The following is a 17,638-nucleotide window of genomic DNA, read 5'->3' on the forward strand; positions in this document are numbered from 1 at the left end:
TAAAGCTAATTGATTAGAAAAGCAGAAGAAAAAACAACCACATGCCGCCGGTGGGATCCGAACCCACAAACCTCCGAATTACGCGTCCAGTGCTCTACCGCTGAGCTACGGCGACGGCTGTCAAACCTTCTGCTTTCTGGGATATTGATGTTTACAAATAACGAATAACAAATAACAAATAACGAGAAAAATGTACGTTTAGTTTTGCCTGATAAAGATAAGTATGTTTTTTCTGCATAATAATATCTTTCCCATGCAGATGCGGTGTCAAAGCGTTTTGCGGATCGAAAAAGTCTTTTCTTTTTGTTTCTGAGGCGTTTCAGCTCTTTGTTGAACAATGGTGACGATGGTTTTTCGGTGATGGTGATAGTAGGCACATGTTTATCTATAAGTTGATGTATTTTGTTTCTGAAAAGGGACCAGTTATCTTCGATTGATCGCGCTGAAAAATCTCGGAGAAACCACATGCAGAAATCACCTAGTTCAGAATTAATGGCTGCATAGGTGCCTTTGTCGTATAGAGTTAATGTTTTTTGTATTTTTTTGTGCGTGGCAACTGGCAGGAGTACGTGGATTGAATTACGGAATGATCACTGAGTCCTGGTAAATGAAGAAGCGGCGGGAGGTTATCAGGGTGAGAAGTTAATACGAGGTCGAGTATGTTGGAGGAATGATTGCTTTGTCTTGTGGGGTTTGATACGAGCTGCGAGAGACCAAAGGTTAAACACATGTTAGACTACTAACAAGAGAAGAATAACATATTCGTGAAAAATTCGGAGATGAAATTACCGTACACAACATCTTATTCTCATGCAGAGAACTTGAATCACTCAAGAAATGGTATTTTACTCCATGCTCAAAAGAACATATTAGTCTTCACACAGCATTGATTTTAGGTCAAGATGCACTTATTGATATCCCCAGTGTTTTTAGCTATTTAAGGGAAGCAGGTTTTATTGAAAAGCTGTAATTCGGACCCTGCGCCTTCCTCTATATGCTGATACACCTGAGCCACACTCTCGTTACTGAGAAGAAGTCTAAAGTTTTTTTATTTGACGGATTGCGAGCCTCGAGATCCTTGCTCAGACAAGGATGGTCAATGAGATTACCTGGCCCCCTTTAAAACATTCCTAATAGCCATTTTCAAACTTTCTACCCTTTGTCGCTACTAACAAGTACGAACTAAAGTTTTAGACCTCTGCAGCATTGATGTGTTTTCACATGTTAGGATAAACGAACCATTCAAAAGACGTTTATTCGTCTTTCCGTTACAAAGGAGCTGTGGGTTAACAAGAGGCCGTATTGCTTCTTTCGTGTCCAACAGCTGAGTCTGTTATTTACGCGCCGCGCGAGCGCTGGTCCTCCTCACCCTATCCTCACATCACTCTCTCCTCACACGGGCGGCTCGGGTTGCTGTGACTCAAAGTTCGGGTTGCTTGCCCTCCGGCGAAGCAACTAAGGATCTCCGGCGAAAGATCTCCGTCGGCGGAGATGAGCTGGCGTTCACACACGTTTGTAAAATTTAGCAGAAAACAATTTTCCTACACCCTGAGCATGGCGCATGATGACCTTAGATCGTTACGCCCCATTAAACGCAACACTGCACAAAGAACAATTTGAAGAAGCAGACCGGCCTAATTTTTTCTTAGTGTCCCCTTAAAGCAAGGATAAATAAAAAGCACATGACCGCTTCTGCGAACAAAAAACTACACTTTCTGCAGGAACTGGCACCACGATATCTGCGATCTGCAATCATCCAGCGTCGCCACCGGAGTTCAGTGTTGCCAGCGCTGACGGAGGATAAATTTGGCGACTGGTTTGGCTGATTTGCTTTCGCGCCGATGGGCGGCAGCTGAGTAGTGCTGCTGTATAACGTCAGTGTAATATTTTGCTGTTTCGATCCGATGAGTTTCGATCCGATGATCTACTACGTGCGAAAAGGCGTCGCCTGCTTGAAAACAGCCATGTGTGAAGCTTGAAACAGACGGCACCGATCTTAGTGGAATCGCATGTTGCAATGAAAAAAGCACGTTTGCATAGTGAACTACACATTAGCAAAGAAAGCATTTTATTTAAGCTTAGTTGTATGCGTCCTTCATGTCGCGAACCTAAATCGACCACTGCGTGTGATGTTACACCTGAAGATAATGAAAGCCAGAGAAAAAATTTGAAATCAAATTAAATAAAATTTATTTTTCAACACTGGTGCAATGCTTCCTTGTCAAAAAGCCGTGACCACAGCTTACAAGGTCAGGGAGCCATTTTGGCAGCAGGGTCTCCACATACAGAACAGAATGGTTCAAATATAAGTGAATATTGCAATATAACACGTACAACGATCTTACATACACAATAAAGCAGTTGAAATACAAATGAATATTGCAATAGAATACACGCAGTTCATTCATCAACACATATTAGCTAGAAAAGAGAAAACAACCCCCATAACAGTAAAGCTGCTCTACAAAGGAGTGGAACTAGTACTACAAAGCGTTGTACGTACATGTGAGATCCCGATGAGAAGGCAAACAACACACTCACTCCGTATGTCCAATCACACAACTTCCGTGACAAAATCAAAACTGAGTACTAAGAAGATTGCCCAGCTAGGCTAACGGAAAACCAGATAAAACCTTTGAGGTCACTGCGGCACCCGTATTGGAGAAATGCGTAAGCATGACGTCACACTTTAAGACGTCACACCTATGACGTCACAACAACAAGACGTCGACGCAAAACTTCCACACTTTTCACGTCGATTGAGCCCCTTAACCGGAAGTCGAGACCCTCAAACCGCGCGTGGACCAGTTATCGTTACTACAGTTAATTGCCTTACTTAAGTTCCATTAATCGCCCATCTGAGTTTTAAAACTTCGCGGCACGCTTCGCTTTGAAATTTGGCGCCACTTTTGCTACGGCCCTGCCGACTTTTTGAACATTTCTGGCTCCAATTAATTAAGTAAGTAATTAACACATCTCAACCCCCCCCTCCCCCGAATTCCCGTGCGACATTTTTTGATGCTCTATCCCACGGTGCAGTTCTTTTTCGCATAAACCAATTCGTTCGGACGCGATCGTGCGGACAAGCTCGTAATGACACGAAACCGCAAACATAGCTATAATATGTTTACGCATTAAAATGTTTTTAAGCTTTTCAGCAGAGATGGCACATGGTAAGTTAATGCTTGCGGAAGATAATTTGTGCGAGGCGGCGGCACAAAGCGTTCCTCAGGTGACCTGGTTCGATATGTGCGAGTTTGCAATGAAGGAGTACACAAATTCTTCAGGACTTGCTGGTAACATACGCTTGAAAGTGCAGCAGGTATAGTAGGCCGTAATTGTAAATTTGCTGTATAATAACTTACTTGAATTGAGCAAACGGATCTTCGTGTGGTGACAGCATGAAAGATTAGCAATGCAGCGGCCAGCTTTCTTTTCGAGCCTATGCAGTATAGTCTGTTTTCCTGTCGTGGCCCAAATTAGCGTGCAATAGTTAAAGTGCGGCCGAAAGACGGAGTGAAAAACTTGGTTTGATATATGTTAGAAAAAATGTCTCAAGATCGATGTATTAAGCCGACAGCTGAAGACAACTTTTTGACAAATTGCTGTATATACGCTTCCCAAGTCATAAGGTGCGACAGTGCCATTCCTAAAACTATGTGCTCTTCTACTATACTGGGGTATACACGGTATATACCAGATCTAATACTTACTCGGGTATATACGGTATATTTTTTCGCTTCTCCTCTGGTTACAGCGATCGCCCCAGTCTTCATGCTCGCTGGACTGCACAGCTTTTTCTTGCACTTAAATTCCGCTCCGGCATTAGTACCCATACATGTGCAGCAAAGGTTCATTGAGTAAATAAATTTAACATCACTGAAATTCTCTTAGCCAGACATCTATCAAGCTTTGGCAGGCTTTAAAGATCAGTGTTTCCATTTGTCGTTTCTGGTAGAGCGCCACAGTATTAATTTTGTTCTTGTTTACAGAAGCCAAAATTTTACACAGGGAGGGGGGGGGGGGGGTCCATTTATGTTTCCCGCTCTATAGTTGGCTCGAAAAGCAAAAAGCAAAAACAAAACGGGAAAATGAAGTAATGAACACATGCAGATTTTAGCAAAATAAAAATAGTTAAAACTTTTAAAGGCTGCACTAAAGAAAACGTGACAACTGGCGACCGAATACCCTGATGCTAGCTTATCCGGTGCTTTTGCTAACAGAGACTCAAGTTCTCAGGGGAGAGAAAGAAAGAACTACGGTGCCGGAAAGAATGCAAGCTATTTCGCTATTACTCAATGCATTCAGCACATCAATTCTTAGAATGATGAAACTTTATAGCACAACAAAGCAATTCTCGCTAGTCAAATTAGCTCATTCACAGTAAAAACTGTCTATCCTAATATACAGAGCGTTTTTAGCTTCCCATAGAGAGCAAAGGCGACTGTCTCCAGCAGTAGTCTTAAACGTGAAGGTCTGCTGTATTTAACGATATTAAGCGGGAGTAGAAACAGCATGCTCTCAAGATGCACAAAAGCCAAGCCTGTCTACGAATTCGGAATTTTAAGGCAGGTGAGCATGAAAGTGCTGGCAGCTGACAGCGGTTAGACAGTAGGTGGTACACAGGTAAGAGTTTGCGCAAAATGTGAACAACTTTCTTGGAACCAGGATCGCATATCCCAAGGCAGAGGGGGCCAGCCGCAGTCTCCGCCCCCACACTCTCAAGCAGAAAGTCATATCCTGTCACACCATTCAGAACCCATTTATTTTTTGTGCCACCTAACAAGTGCACGATTCTCACACTCCACCCCAAACGACCTATTAATCAGTCCCTGCTCTGAACCCGTTCCCTTATCGATCAAATGAAAGGTGTCATTTCGAAGAACAGAGCAAATTACATTGTGCGGAGGTTATGAACTCTTAGAAGGTTAAGAAGATGTGAGCGTGAACCTATGTCTAAAGCGTAGATCAACCCCCGCGTCAGTGGTATGTGTGCGTGGTTATATCTAGACTCCAAATGCGCAGTTTGGTCAGGCGGCATTCAAAGATGCCCGAAAGTCGGCGTTCGCACGAAAGCGGTATAGTCTGCGCATAAGCTCTGCGCCGCCTTGTTTCCCAAGGCTTTCGTCGTGCCGTACGCACATTTTAGCATTAATTCTGATGGGAAGCTCCGCCGTTGCGATAAAAAGCACGCCCTGAGGAATCTCAAAACACACACGCACACAGTCACACACACACACACACACACACACACACACACACACACACACACACACACACACACACACACACACACACACACACACACACACACACACACACACACACACACACACACACACACACACACACACACACACACACACACACACACACACACACACACACACACACACACACACACACACACACACACACACACACACACACACACACACACACACACACACACACACACACACACACACACACACACACACACACACACACACACACACACACACACACACACACACACACACAAACACACACACACACACACACACGCACACACGCACACACACACACACACACTCACACACACACACACGCGCACGCACACACACACATTTCGTGCGGAGTGCAGAATTCTCGGAAGCGTTTTCAGCGAACCGTCCGTTGAAGGATCGTGTTGCCTCTCGTGTTGTATAGGATCGCGGATGCGCTGAGCCCTACGTCTCCCCTCCGGCGCCGGCAGACATATCATCAACAAGCCCCTCTTTGCAGCTGGTGGAAAGGGGAGATAAATCAGAGGGAGCGAATTGGGAGAGAGCAGCAACCCTGGAGCAGCCGCGTCCACTACCCCTTAAAGCCCCCTCATCATCCCGTTGGTGGCTCGCCTCATCGCGAGAAGTTTCGTTTTTGCGCCAGTGCGCCTCATATCGCTCGCTTCTGCAGTGGTCTCGTTGAGCTCTGGGTCAAGTTTCCTATACGCATTGAAAGATGACTTGTAAGTACGGCAGCAGAGTTTATTCCCATGTTTTGCTAGCAAGTAACCGCTATTTCAATGCCCTCGTAGCTGTCGAATTCACCCGTAGCTCCGAAGGCCGTGGGGCAGTACTTTTTGGCTGCCAATCTGAAGTGAGGCTCGCGCGTATCGCTCCGTGTTGCACAGCGTAAAACATTTAAATGCGAGATATCTTTATATTTCGGCTTCAGTGAATACGCATGAATGAAGTGGTGATACTACGTAAGGTAGTGATACTGCGCGCCAGTGCATGCTTTGTTGACGCGTCACAGTTCGCCAACTGGCCTTTACAGTGATACGCTTGCCTCGGTGCTCCCAAATGAGGCGATAGAGAGACGTTCACGTCGCTTAGGTTGTCGTTGACTAATTTTCAGTTGAGCGCTCTATCATTTCTTTTAGAGCGAGTGCACCAGGAGAGGTGACCACAGTTGTTTCCGGTTTTCGTACTCGGATTGTGCGTATAGCGTTCTTTCGCTGTACGCTCTACGCGCCAACAGTAAAGCCCCTTGTCAAAGGAGTAGCGCGCGGACACGCGGGGAAGGACCCTTAAAGCGGCGTCGCGCGCATGTTTCGTGTTCTTCGACCGAAGCGAGTGAGCAATGATTTGTTTTTGGAAGTCGGTCCGAAACAGTAGACGATGAAAAGACGGTCCGGGTGGACCGGCGCTGTGCTTTTTATGTTTTTTTTTATTATTCCTGGCTCGCTATTCAAAGTGACCAACAGCGACGCGTGTGTTTAATATTGCATTCATTTGTCTTCATTGTAGCCTATTCTAGTTAGCCACGGCGGTTTACAGCGAAGCGTAAGTTTAATATTTTTTTACTTTTCTTTTCGCTGTAATATCGTAAGCCTGAAAGATGGCAGGAGAACCATCTGTTGGCTAAAGACTAAATTTGGGCGAGAATATTGTCTTCTGGCTGAGGATGGTGTCTTGGAGCGAATGCGACGGGATGGGCGCGCGCTGTACAGCGAGAGAGGTTGGTTATGTGCACCGCGGTGGTGAGGCAGCCGGGCAGCTCGGTCGTGTTTGACAGGGAAATGCTCCCCGAGCCGTGGAGTTGGAGACGCGAGTTCCTTGAACGGCGGCCGGACAGGTTTGCCGTGTGATGGCCGGCGGTGGTCCGAAGTCAGTTTGAAGTCTTTTGAGTTAAAGCAGAGAGTCCGAAATGTTTCGGCAGATGGAAAGCAGTTTTGCACATCCTCCCAAATTTTTCAATATCAGGCGAGCGCAAACTTTCCGGCGCTGTTGTGAAGGAATAAGGATGAGAGGATCGAAAGCGTGCGAGGGCAAGGGCACGCCTACAATTCCTGCTGCCGGAGGGCCCTTTATTATAGGCCAGCAACGCTTCTATATTTACAATGCCAGCCGCATCGCCCGCTTCGTAATGGGAGCTGTCGGTACGCCTCATTTCAGTAAGCTGCCGCGCTGCGGCGGTGTACCCAGACGGTAGGACTGCTTGCGTCATGCTTGTGCATGGTCGCGGGTGCTGGCGTTCTGGCGACAGTTCTGTCCTACCCCCACACCACGCGTCTGTCGGATTCTTGCTTCCTACCCATTCTTGTGTAGCTCTCGCTTAATCCGAGACTTTTTCCAGCGACAATCAGCTGGAGCGGCAGCTTTGCTCACCGTTTGCAGAGGTGGGCTGAGGCGTTCGCTCCGCCTGTAACTTGAGGGTGGTGGCTGGCATACTTAAGGCCCTGCTTCAGGTGTTCCTTGCCAGACGAATAGTTGTTACGTTCTTTCGTTTCGTGCCACCATGGTTGACGAAAATTGTTTTGTGCAGGTAAATGTGGCCCGCGACGCTGACGAGGTGTCGTCGCAGCAGCAGTAAAATGGCACCGGTCAATTATGTTCTGCACGGCTGCTGCGTGCAGTTTTGTGAGAAGTATGGGAGATTTTAAGCTCGTATATGTGGAGCTGAGGAACTTCGCTGCAGAGAGTGTAGAAAAGAAGGGGGCGCTTGCGTGCATTCATTTACATATATTTGCAACTATTTTCAGTATTAGCATACACAATACTTTGCATGTATCTGATGCTATATACATTACCACTCTTTGTATTTATTGCCTTTTATATTTATAGAATTTCGCCGTTTTGCTTGTATGTAGACGTATTTACATACATAAGGAATCTGCATTGCAGCACAACTACCTTTGTACGTGCGAAGAGGACAAAGCATCTTGCGCGCGACCGAAACACAACAGCGAACGAAACAAAACACACCTAATGCCCGTCTTGAGGCGCCAGTTCGTACGCTCATGTGTTTGATCGCCTTCTCCTGCGGCGCCTAGTGACAATTGTGGTAGAAGAGACGCTGCCCTATGCTTCGGCCTTTACAGTGACTGCGCTTGAACGCGTGCTCAAGCCGACTTGATTTCGGTTTTATCTGCCTCCTTTTCTTTAAACGCGTTTTTTTAGTTTTACACCGTTTTATAAGCGCCTCGTTGTAGTCAGGACCAGGCAGAACGTCCAAAATGCTTGGCATCTGCTGCTGCGCCGTGCATTTACAAATGGAGTTCACATTTCGCTTCTTAAAATAATCGTCGCTGCAGAATGCTATGGACAGAGGAAAATCTTTATCTAGTTGTCGTAACGATGACAGCTTATCCTGCGAAAAAGTTGAGACACTACTTGAAAGCTATTACTACCTGCTAGTTTGGAAAAATGCCTTGTAGAGAGCATTTACCATGCCTTCTTTATTTCATTCTCCCATTTTCGTTACTGAAAATGATTGAATTGCAAACCCATATAGCAAAACTTATTACTAACTACCTTTACCCTCTGACTTGATATTTGTGCCAAGCAGTTTCAGGGCCTCTCCCGGAATGTTTCAGAGTTGTAGCTAAAAGACAAACATGATTCAAACAAGCCACCACAGCCTTTTCTTGCAGTGCCAACGCCGTTGCTCCGCACTCTCTGTGGCTCCTTTTAAAAGAAGGGCCTGCAGCAGCTTCATGATGAGCAGTGCTATGGGGAGCAGTACCACGAACGGCGCGCTGTGTGATGCGTCCGTACCTGACAGGCAGCCTGATGATCGTGAGAGATGCAGAGCGCCGCCTCACAAAGAAAGAGAGAACGTTTCAAAAATTGTCTTCGTCCGCTTTCCCTCATCAGGAGCCACTCAGAGGGCACTCTCCCCCACAGACGCAGAGCAGGCGTGAAGACTAGCCGATGGGGGAGAGTAGGAAAGGAGGATAGGAGAGGCACCTTGGCGGTCGGATCGGCCGTATTGGGCAGGCGTTGTAAAAATAGAGGAGTCGCTGTTTAGGCTGTTCTGATTAATTCAAATTCAAATTTCAAATTCAAATTTATTTAGCATCAACAATGATGTTACAAAACTCGTGATGCTACAGGGTGCTAGCAAAAAGCCTGTAACGGCTTGACAAAGGCCAGCACCCCGTTCACGGAGCAATACAGCAGTGGACAAAAAGAGATAGCGATATAAAGAAAGGCAATGTATATATGGCGACGGCTTTACATAATCATAAAAACACGTTAAGTGATCGGGCTAACATTGCGGGTTCATAATTGCAAGTGCTAATGTCTTGAGTAATTACACATACACTGATTGATAGATCACTTGGACGTGTTATCAGAAGAGTTAAGACCGTGTGGTAGTGTGTACATCAGCATTTGGCGGCTATAGTTAGTACGGGTGTGAGGAATCTTCCATGTCTGACTGCTTCGTGTACTGTATGCTTTCGCAAATGGAGACAGGGTCGCAAGGCTTTCAAGAAAGGGTCATTATTTAGATGAAAGGCATGATGACGTTTTAACAGAAGTGCATTGAACAGGTTCGATAATGGTTGTAATCTATTCGTTAGTGACTGCGACATTGCAACTAGCGTGGAAAGCACAAGGACAGCGACAAAGGAACCGACGGGACAGCACGCCCACTAGCCCAACTGTCTTTCATGGTTGTAATCTAAGGTTATCAAAAAGAGGTTTTGCGTGTGTGCGTCATTGGGTTCATTTGAAATAATTCTTACAGCTTTTTTCTGCAGTCGATAGATTTTGGACATGTTTGTGTACGTTGTTTGCCCCATATCAAGTAGCAATACGATAATGTGGATGCGAAAAGGGAGTTATACAAAAGTAATTTAACGTGCTTAGGCAGAAAGTGACGAAAACGTGCAAGAATACCAACTATTCGGGATAGTTTGGAGTGAACGAGGTCAGTATGTGCGTTCCACTGCATATTCTCATGAAAAAGAACCCCTAAGGTTTTTATTACTGGTACCACCTCTATGACTGAAAGACCAAGTTGCAGGACAATATTTGAATTACCTGGTTTATTTTTAGGGCGAAAAAGAATTGATTTTGTCTTCGAGACGTTTATAGTTAAGGAATTATTTAGACACCGAGTGTTTAATACATCAAGCACTGCATTCGCTTTGTTTACAAGCTGGGGTGAACTGTAATGGGAGAAAAATAAGCTTGTGTCGTCGGCATAAATAATAAATGATATATTTAAATCTATGTTAACAAGGTCAGTAATATATAAGTTGAAAAGTAGTGGCCCGAGAATACTTCCCTGCGGAACGCCATGTAGCAATGGTTTGAAGCTGGAGCAAGAGTTATTTATGTGCACCCTTTGTTGCCGGTATTGTAGGTAGGATTTAATAAGAGAAAGGAAGAAGCGTCTGAAACCATAATATTCCAATTTTGTTAATAATGTAACGTGATTTATTTTGTCAAATGCCTTTGAATAGTCTATGAAAATTCCAAGCGAATACAATTGGTATTCAAAGGCGTTAACAATGATTTCTTTTTGCACTAGCAAGACGCTTTCTGTAGAGCGTTTTTTGGTGAACCCAAACTGATACGGTGTCATAATCTGATGCTTGGTTAAGAATGAGCTCATTCGTACGTGTATTATTTCATTTCTATTATTTCAGCTTCTCAACGACCTTGGAGATTACAGGGAGTAATGAAATTGGCCTGTAGTTAGACATGTTACATTTCTCACCACCTTTAAAAATGGCAGTAACTTTGGCCACTTGGAGCCGGCGAGGGAATTGCTCGCATGAAAATATTTGATTAATGATGTACTCTAAAACAGGGGCTATAATAGTAGCAACATGTTTAAGTGGCCGAATCTCCAAACCATCTACATCAGTACTGGTAGTATTGTTTAGAGATAAGATTGTAGACACAACCTCATCTGCAGTTACTGGGAATAAAAATGCAGTCTCTTCTGTTGGTTGGTGCATAAAGTTCATGCAATTTGGGTCATGATGGCTATTTCCCACAGATGTGAAGAAATCATTAAAAGCTTTAGCTAATTCTTCTCCTGCAAGAGTTGTGTCATTCATACTTATCTCCATCGGGCTATCAATTGCACCAGAGTGACGATTTTGGAGTGTATTTAAACTTTTACAAATTATTTCCGAAGTTTGCTTCGTGTCCTGCATGAAAAGGTTTTCAAAGTACTGTTTTTTAATTTTCCGTAATAGGCTGTTCGTCCTGTTTCTGTGTTTTTTGAAGTCATCTAAATCGTTTTCGTTTCTGGATTTTAAAAACTTTTGATAAAGAACATATTTCAGCTTTATAGCTTTGACACATTCAGCTGAAATCCAAGGTTTGCGTGATTTGCATGACCGCATACGAGCTTTGAAGGGAAAGCAATCATTATATACCTTTATAAATTTGTCTATGAAGATGTTACAAGCCTCCCCCGCATCAGCGCTTGAAAGAACACTCTCCCATGATATCTCTAAAACTAAATTATAAAAAGACCCCACGGTATCTTCATTTACCTCCCGGAATGTACTTACAGTCGGTCTCGCGTCTTTTAATTGGAACTTTTTATGACTAAGCACTAAGTATATAGGTAAATGGTCACTAATGTGTGTTTGAAGAACACCTGAACTGATGGGCACATTTGTAGCATTGGTGATAAAAATGTCAATTAGTGTAGATGTATCCCGCTCTATACGAGTTGGTTGTTCAAAGAGATTAATAAAAGCATTAGTTTCTAAAGTGCAGCACAATTCTTCACTTTGTGGGGACGAGTGTAGGAGGTCAATGTTCAAATCTCCACCTAGAATTAGTTTGTAGTCGTTTTCGTTGATCCAACCTAAAAAAGTGTCGAGAAATGAAAAAAAAGCTCTATGCTACCTTTGGGCGGACGGTATGCCACAGAAAAAATGACCATATTACATTGCAAATTTAGCATTTCACAATCATCAGTTATTACAGAAAAAATGTCAACAATGTCGCATACAAATGTATCCTTCACTTTTAACATTACGCCGCCGCCTGTCTTACCACTTCGATTGAAATGGTAGGTTCGATAGCCGTGCACACGAAGCACTTCTGAGTCATCCCGGTACCAGGTTTCTGTTATCATCACTGCATCAAACTTAAAACCGTCAAAAAGTGTTGTTATTTCGTCTGCTTTGTTTCCGGCTGACTGAGCATTAATATGTAAGCAAGAAATGTTGTACTTCTCTGGAAAGAGCGACAATGTTGATACTTGTGGTGCCATCTAGTATACGACTAAGCGTGATAAACAATCTTTTCAAGGTCACTGCTGCTCGTTACCTGAAACACTCTGGATTTATCTGTTTTACGGGCAAATATTTTTCCGCCTTTCGTCCACGCATACAGCCAGCTCATCTCTTTTTTTCTTGCCACTGTCATACCGAGCAGCTTTTTAACTGCGGACGGAGATGCTCGTTTACGTAGATGCGCGTTCTTTCTGAAAGGCCGACGTCGGTAGCTGATAGCCGCGTTTGCCGCGCCTTTTCCAACACAGCATCCCGTTTAGACCGGTTGTGGAATTGTATAACAATGTGTGGGAAAGGGGCATCTCCTGCAGGAACACGATGACAAATATCGATGTCGGTTTCTTCTATACTCCGTTTCATACATAGCAGTCAACGCAGCCAAGGCTGCGGCGACTGTTCGCGCTCCTCGTCCGCATCGTAATGTAGTGCGTCACAAGTAAAAATCGCAAAGAACTCAAAATTAAAGTAAATGTTGGTTGATATTGCAGTATAATGATAACTGTGTTTTATTTTGCAAAAAGAATGCGTTTTCTTTTATGTTCTACAAAACAGAGGGCCTTAGTTTTTTTTTTGTTTTTTTTTCCCGTCCCTCCTGTTTCAGGTTTTCGCAGCTAGGCCGGCCGCGCGGGCCGGCCGGTCATGTCGTCTGCTTGAGTGGTTCACCTGAAGCATTTCCTTCCTCCGAGACCTGGTGCGCTGTTCTCTTTTCTGTAAAAATCACCGACCATACAACCGCTGTAGGCCACTCACGTGATACGCGTAGCAAATGTTATATATGCCATTCTATAACCTACAGCACCAGTTTCTACACTCTTGCGAGTTGTGGCAGTAGTGAAAAACAACGATAGTAGATTACGATTGAGCAAATGGACAACTTTAGTTACAAAGATGATATTTACAAGGATTAAAAACTTGAGAGCGGATGTCAACAATTAAATGCCAGCCACAACGTTCACTCATGCAGCGCTTACATCTCATTGGTGTGTAAGAAGCGCGAATTTTTACTCCTTTATATTGTTACCGCGAGAGGACGATGATGAGCTACTGTGTGGAGAACGAACAGCGAGCTTCGTCAACCTCTTTGTGCGCGCCATTCAGGAACCAAGGAACCTCGTCGTCGGCTTCTCACAATAACAATGTCAACTGCAGCGGCAAGTGCGCTAATATACGACACCACTTGTTGCGTTCGATGACCTGCGTAGCGGAATCTCTGCTCAAGGCCCAAATACACAGCTTTCAACAATCCCCATCTCACCGCACTAGCTCACACCCATAACACACCGAATCCGACATCTAATACAAAACATTACTACGAACGGAAGCACCTCAAAGAATTTTCCTTGTGACAATAGCTCAGAAGTGGAGACTTCCCGAATCAGACGCCGCTCACTTTAAAGCCGCTGAGTACGTCGATCAATGCAGGGTTGCCGCTAGCCGAGGCTGCTCAGAATAATCGACGCCGCACTGAATTCTATCACCACACAAATAATGATTCATTGTATGCCGCATGCAAAAGAGTCACTGAACGCTCGAGAACAGCACTTCGCAATCACGTCCGTCGCAAACACACTACACTGCTTTTTCCCTTCGAAACAAGTAAGCAGCGCAAGTAAATAGCGCAGTGTTTTTCAAAGTAGGCATTAGAGCTTGAGAGTTTCGACTTTCTATATAATAATAATTATAAGGAAAATAAAAAAGAAATGAAAAAAAGACAGCCAAGCCGCGAGTCGAACCTACGCCCTTTGTGAAATGAACACACAGGCGCGCGCTTCGTACCACTGAGCCACGACGCGAGGCGGACGGATATATTTTGCTTGTTTTTTGCAGCGGACTACCTTCGTACCTTTGGCAGCGTTGACAGCTGTGTATGAAACGGAGTATATAGTCTCGCCTACAGCTTCACCAAGTTTTGCAAGGACTTCCGTTAGCTTTTCATCGGAAGAGTTTTGTTAGCGGGAAACAACCCCTGCCCATCATCAGCTGTTATGCATTGTAGCCGAACAAAATGCGATCAATTGTTTTTATCCACTGCATGCATATTACACAGGTGTTACTGAAAAGAGAACACATTAGCGATGTCAGCCTAGCCTGCCCAAGATTGCAGTTGCTATCGTTGCTCACCAAAATTGATTGCGGTTGAGCATTAACTTCGTTGGAACAAACACTCAAGAGGCGCCACCCGGTAATGGAACCGGGCCAGCCATCGTTCTTTTTGCGCCTTTGCACCTGTTCACAGGCACACACACAAGCAGATAGAACACGAAACACTCTCTGAACTCGGCCGTAAAACTCGCTTTGCAGGTGTTGCTTCTCTCGAAGCAGAATAGCCAAGCAGACGACGCATTATCGGCATTATCGGCGCTCACGCTTGTTCCCTCTCCCGAATTCCGCTCTGCTTCGTCGTGAACGCCACCGTGGCGGTCAGTCGACATTCGTGTGATATTGTTAAAAAAAATTAGGTGGGTGTACGTGCATATTTTAATACATAACTTCTTGAGGAAAGCCATCTACCACCCCACGTCAGCATCGGGATCTAACAATATCGACGAGAGGGGAAAGCTACGGAGAATGTTTACAACATTAGAATCGGAGCGAAAGCACGGATTTGTGCTACGTAGGAGACGACGATGAGCAGGCAGTGCCGCGGTGCAGAGCAGATGGAAGTTGATGAAGACGACGCTCTCCAGTGCACAGCGCGACAGTGTGGTGCAGTTTAACACGAGGCGTGTTGGCTGCGGCGATAGCCTAGTGGTCTCGCTGAGCGGCCGTTAAAGATCTGTTCACGCAGCCACGGGTTCGACTCCGAGTCATAGGTATTGAGTTCAATTTATTTTCACTTTTTCGTGGTTTCACCTCCAACTCACATCCCACGCAAACTGGGTTCGTCCTTGATTTCGAAACATTAGTCGTCGCGGGACAGAGCAGATGGAAGTTGATAAAGACGACGCTGCCCATTGCACAGCGCGAGAAGCCTGAGGACATCATCATCATGTGCTGTGCAGTTAATCACGAGAGGTCTTGGCTGCGGCGGTAGCCTAGCGGTCTCGCTGAGCGCAGTTAATCACGAGACGACTTCGCTGCGGCGGTAGCCTAGGGGTCTCGCTGAGCGGCCATTAAAGGAGATCTGTTTGTGCAGCCGCGGGTTCGACTCCCAGTCATGGATATTGATTCAGTTTCTTTTTCTCTTTTTCATGGTTTGACCCCTAGCTCAGCTGAAGGTCAAAACTAGGCACACGGCGATCAAAGCACTAGGTCCCGTAGTGAAGCTTTCGCTTCAAAATTCGTGACGCCCCTCAACTGAGCGGTGTTAGCGAGCGGTTCATTGAAGGGCTTTAACAAGCAGGTGCTGCTAGCGCCACACCGAGACAGAGTTTGTGACCGGCAGCGAGGCCATCGTGACGTCAAATTCTGCTTCTTGTTTTGTTTGTTTGTTTGCGCCTCTCTGGGGTGTATGGTTGGTTGCGCTGCTGTCGTCTGCGGTATCTTCTTATCATGCTTTTCATCACAGGCCGTGATGAAGCTTTCAGATTCCTGATCTGTAGCGGCTGGTGTGAGCAAAAAAGATCAGCAAACTGATGCCTCCGGAGCGCCGTAATCCCACCTCGAGGCTGGCGCAGCGTCGCGGTTTCGCAAGCACGCCTGTCACTCTTGTTATCGTCGTATTCCTAACCTCAGCGCCGAGTGTTGTCATGTGCCGCTACGGCTGAATGTCTCTTGTGCTAATCTTTTTTATGCGTAGCATATTGCAATCACTCAGTTCAGCCCTTGGGCGCGGCCGGACAGCCACCAAACCACGTGACGTGACGTCACGACAGCCGGAGGAAAAACCGTAGGTAAAGATGATGGCGATTCTCGGTGAGAATTGCAAACACAGTAAACAGAAAAACAAAAAAAAAACAGAAAAAAAGACGGCTGAGCATGGTGGCGGTTGCCACCGAACCGTTTCAAAGGGGGCGCTCCTATCCATCCATCCATCCATCCATACGTCACGGAGGAAAAGCTGCTGAGAAAATCGAGTGCCGCCAAGCAATACCTCGTGCAAAAAGACCGCGCAATATGCAACACATTCTTGGCTTAACCAAGCTAAGCCTGGGCATCCTTTTTTTTTTGTTCACGTTTGTATGAGCCGCCAAGTGCTTTCACGATCTCGGCATGATAGCCATCGTGTGTGAGCGTTCACAGTGCCCTCTACTAGTGCAGAACGCATATTTGACTGTCAAGTGAAGCTGCTGGTTGAACGAGCAGCGTCATGTTTCGGCAAGCGCGAGCTACACAGTCATCTAAGATTGGCGGGGGCTTAGCTTTGGTTCAGCCTGGTAGGTTGCGAAAGCAAAAGCGCAGCGCCTCTAACTGAAGGAACGCAGTGCGCCGCGTCTACAGGTCACGCGTGGCTATCGGCCGCCGCTGCGCGACGACTCGACTTGGTAGCCCATCTCTCACCCTGGTATGACGTCACGCTATGACGGCACTAGACATGGCATGCCATCAGAGGTCATTCTAAAGTTGACGCGTGGCTACTGGCCGCCGCTGCGCGATGATTCGACTTGGTAGCCCATCTCTCACCCTGGTATGACGTCAGAGGTCATTCTAAAGGTCAAACGTGACTACCGGCCGCCGCTACGTGAAATCCCGTTCATAAGCGTACTATTGCTTTCGAAAAAATGCTACCAACGAAGCGACGAGATAACTGACACGAACATTGCTTGCAAACTTCCAGGGCACTTCCAGTACACCAATGGAACGAAACTTTAAAATAATCATTATTTTTATGCTGTTGATTATTTTTCGCTGCGCGACATCGAATTAACATATTTTACAAATGCAAAAACTTCCCTCAGCGCATGACGGTTGGAATAACGTTTGTAAGCACCCACCGCGGTGGCTCAATGAAATTGTCGTTCTGCTGCTGATCTTATGGGCGCCAATTCTTTGTCGGTGGCGGCGGCCATCGCATTTCGATAGAGCCGAAGGAAAAACGCCCATGTGGAGTGCAATGTCAGTGCACGTTGGAGAACACCACGCGGTCTAAATTAACCTGTAGCCCTTCACTATTAATGCCTTTCTACCCTATGAGTTGCATCGGGACATTAAGCCCCACAATGCACAGTGTTTCTAGCA

At 45.6% G+C, this 17,638-nt stretch overlaps 1 protein-coding gene across 1 annotated transcript in view; it reads left to right on the forward strand.

Annotated features, from left to right (window-relative positions):
* The first annotated feature begins 5,874 nt into the window (after positions 1–5,874).
* The window catches only part of LOC149334478 (BTB/POZ domain-containing protein 6-like), an 88,365-nt gene continuing 76,601 nt past the window's right edge, over positions 5,875–17,638 (forward strand). The window contains exon 1 of the mRNA XM_089555145.1: positions 5,875–5,989. Within this exon, the coding sequence (XP_089411271.1) occupies positions 5,983–5,989 (7 nt within the window). The 5' untranslated portion in view covers positions 5,875–5,982. The remainder of the gene's footprint in view (positions 5,990–17,638) is intronic.

Source organism: Amblyomma mixtum, chromosome 8 (genome assembly GCF_055824585.1).
Source record: "Amblyomma mixtum isolate Tamu chromosome 8, ASM5582458v1, whole genome shotgun sequence".
Lineage (NCBI taxonomy): Eukaryota > Metazoa > Arthropoda > Arachnida > Ixodida > Ixodidae > Amblyomma > Amblyomma mixtum.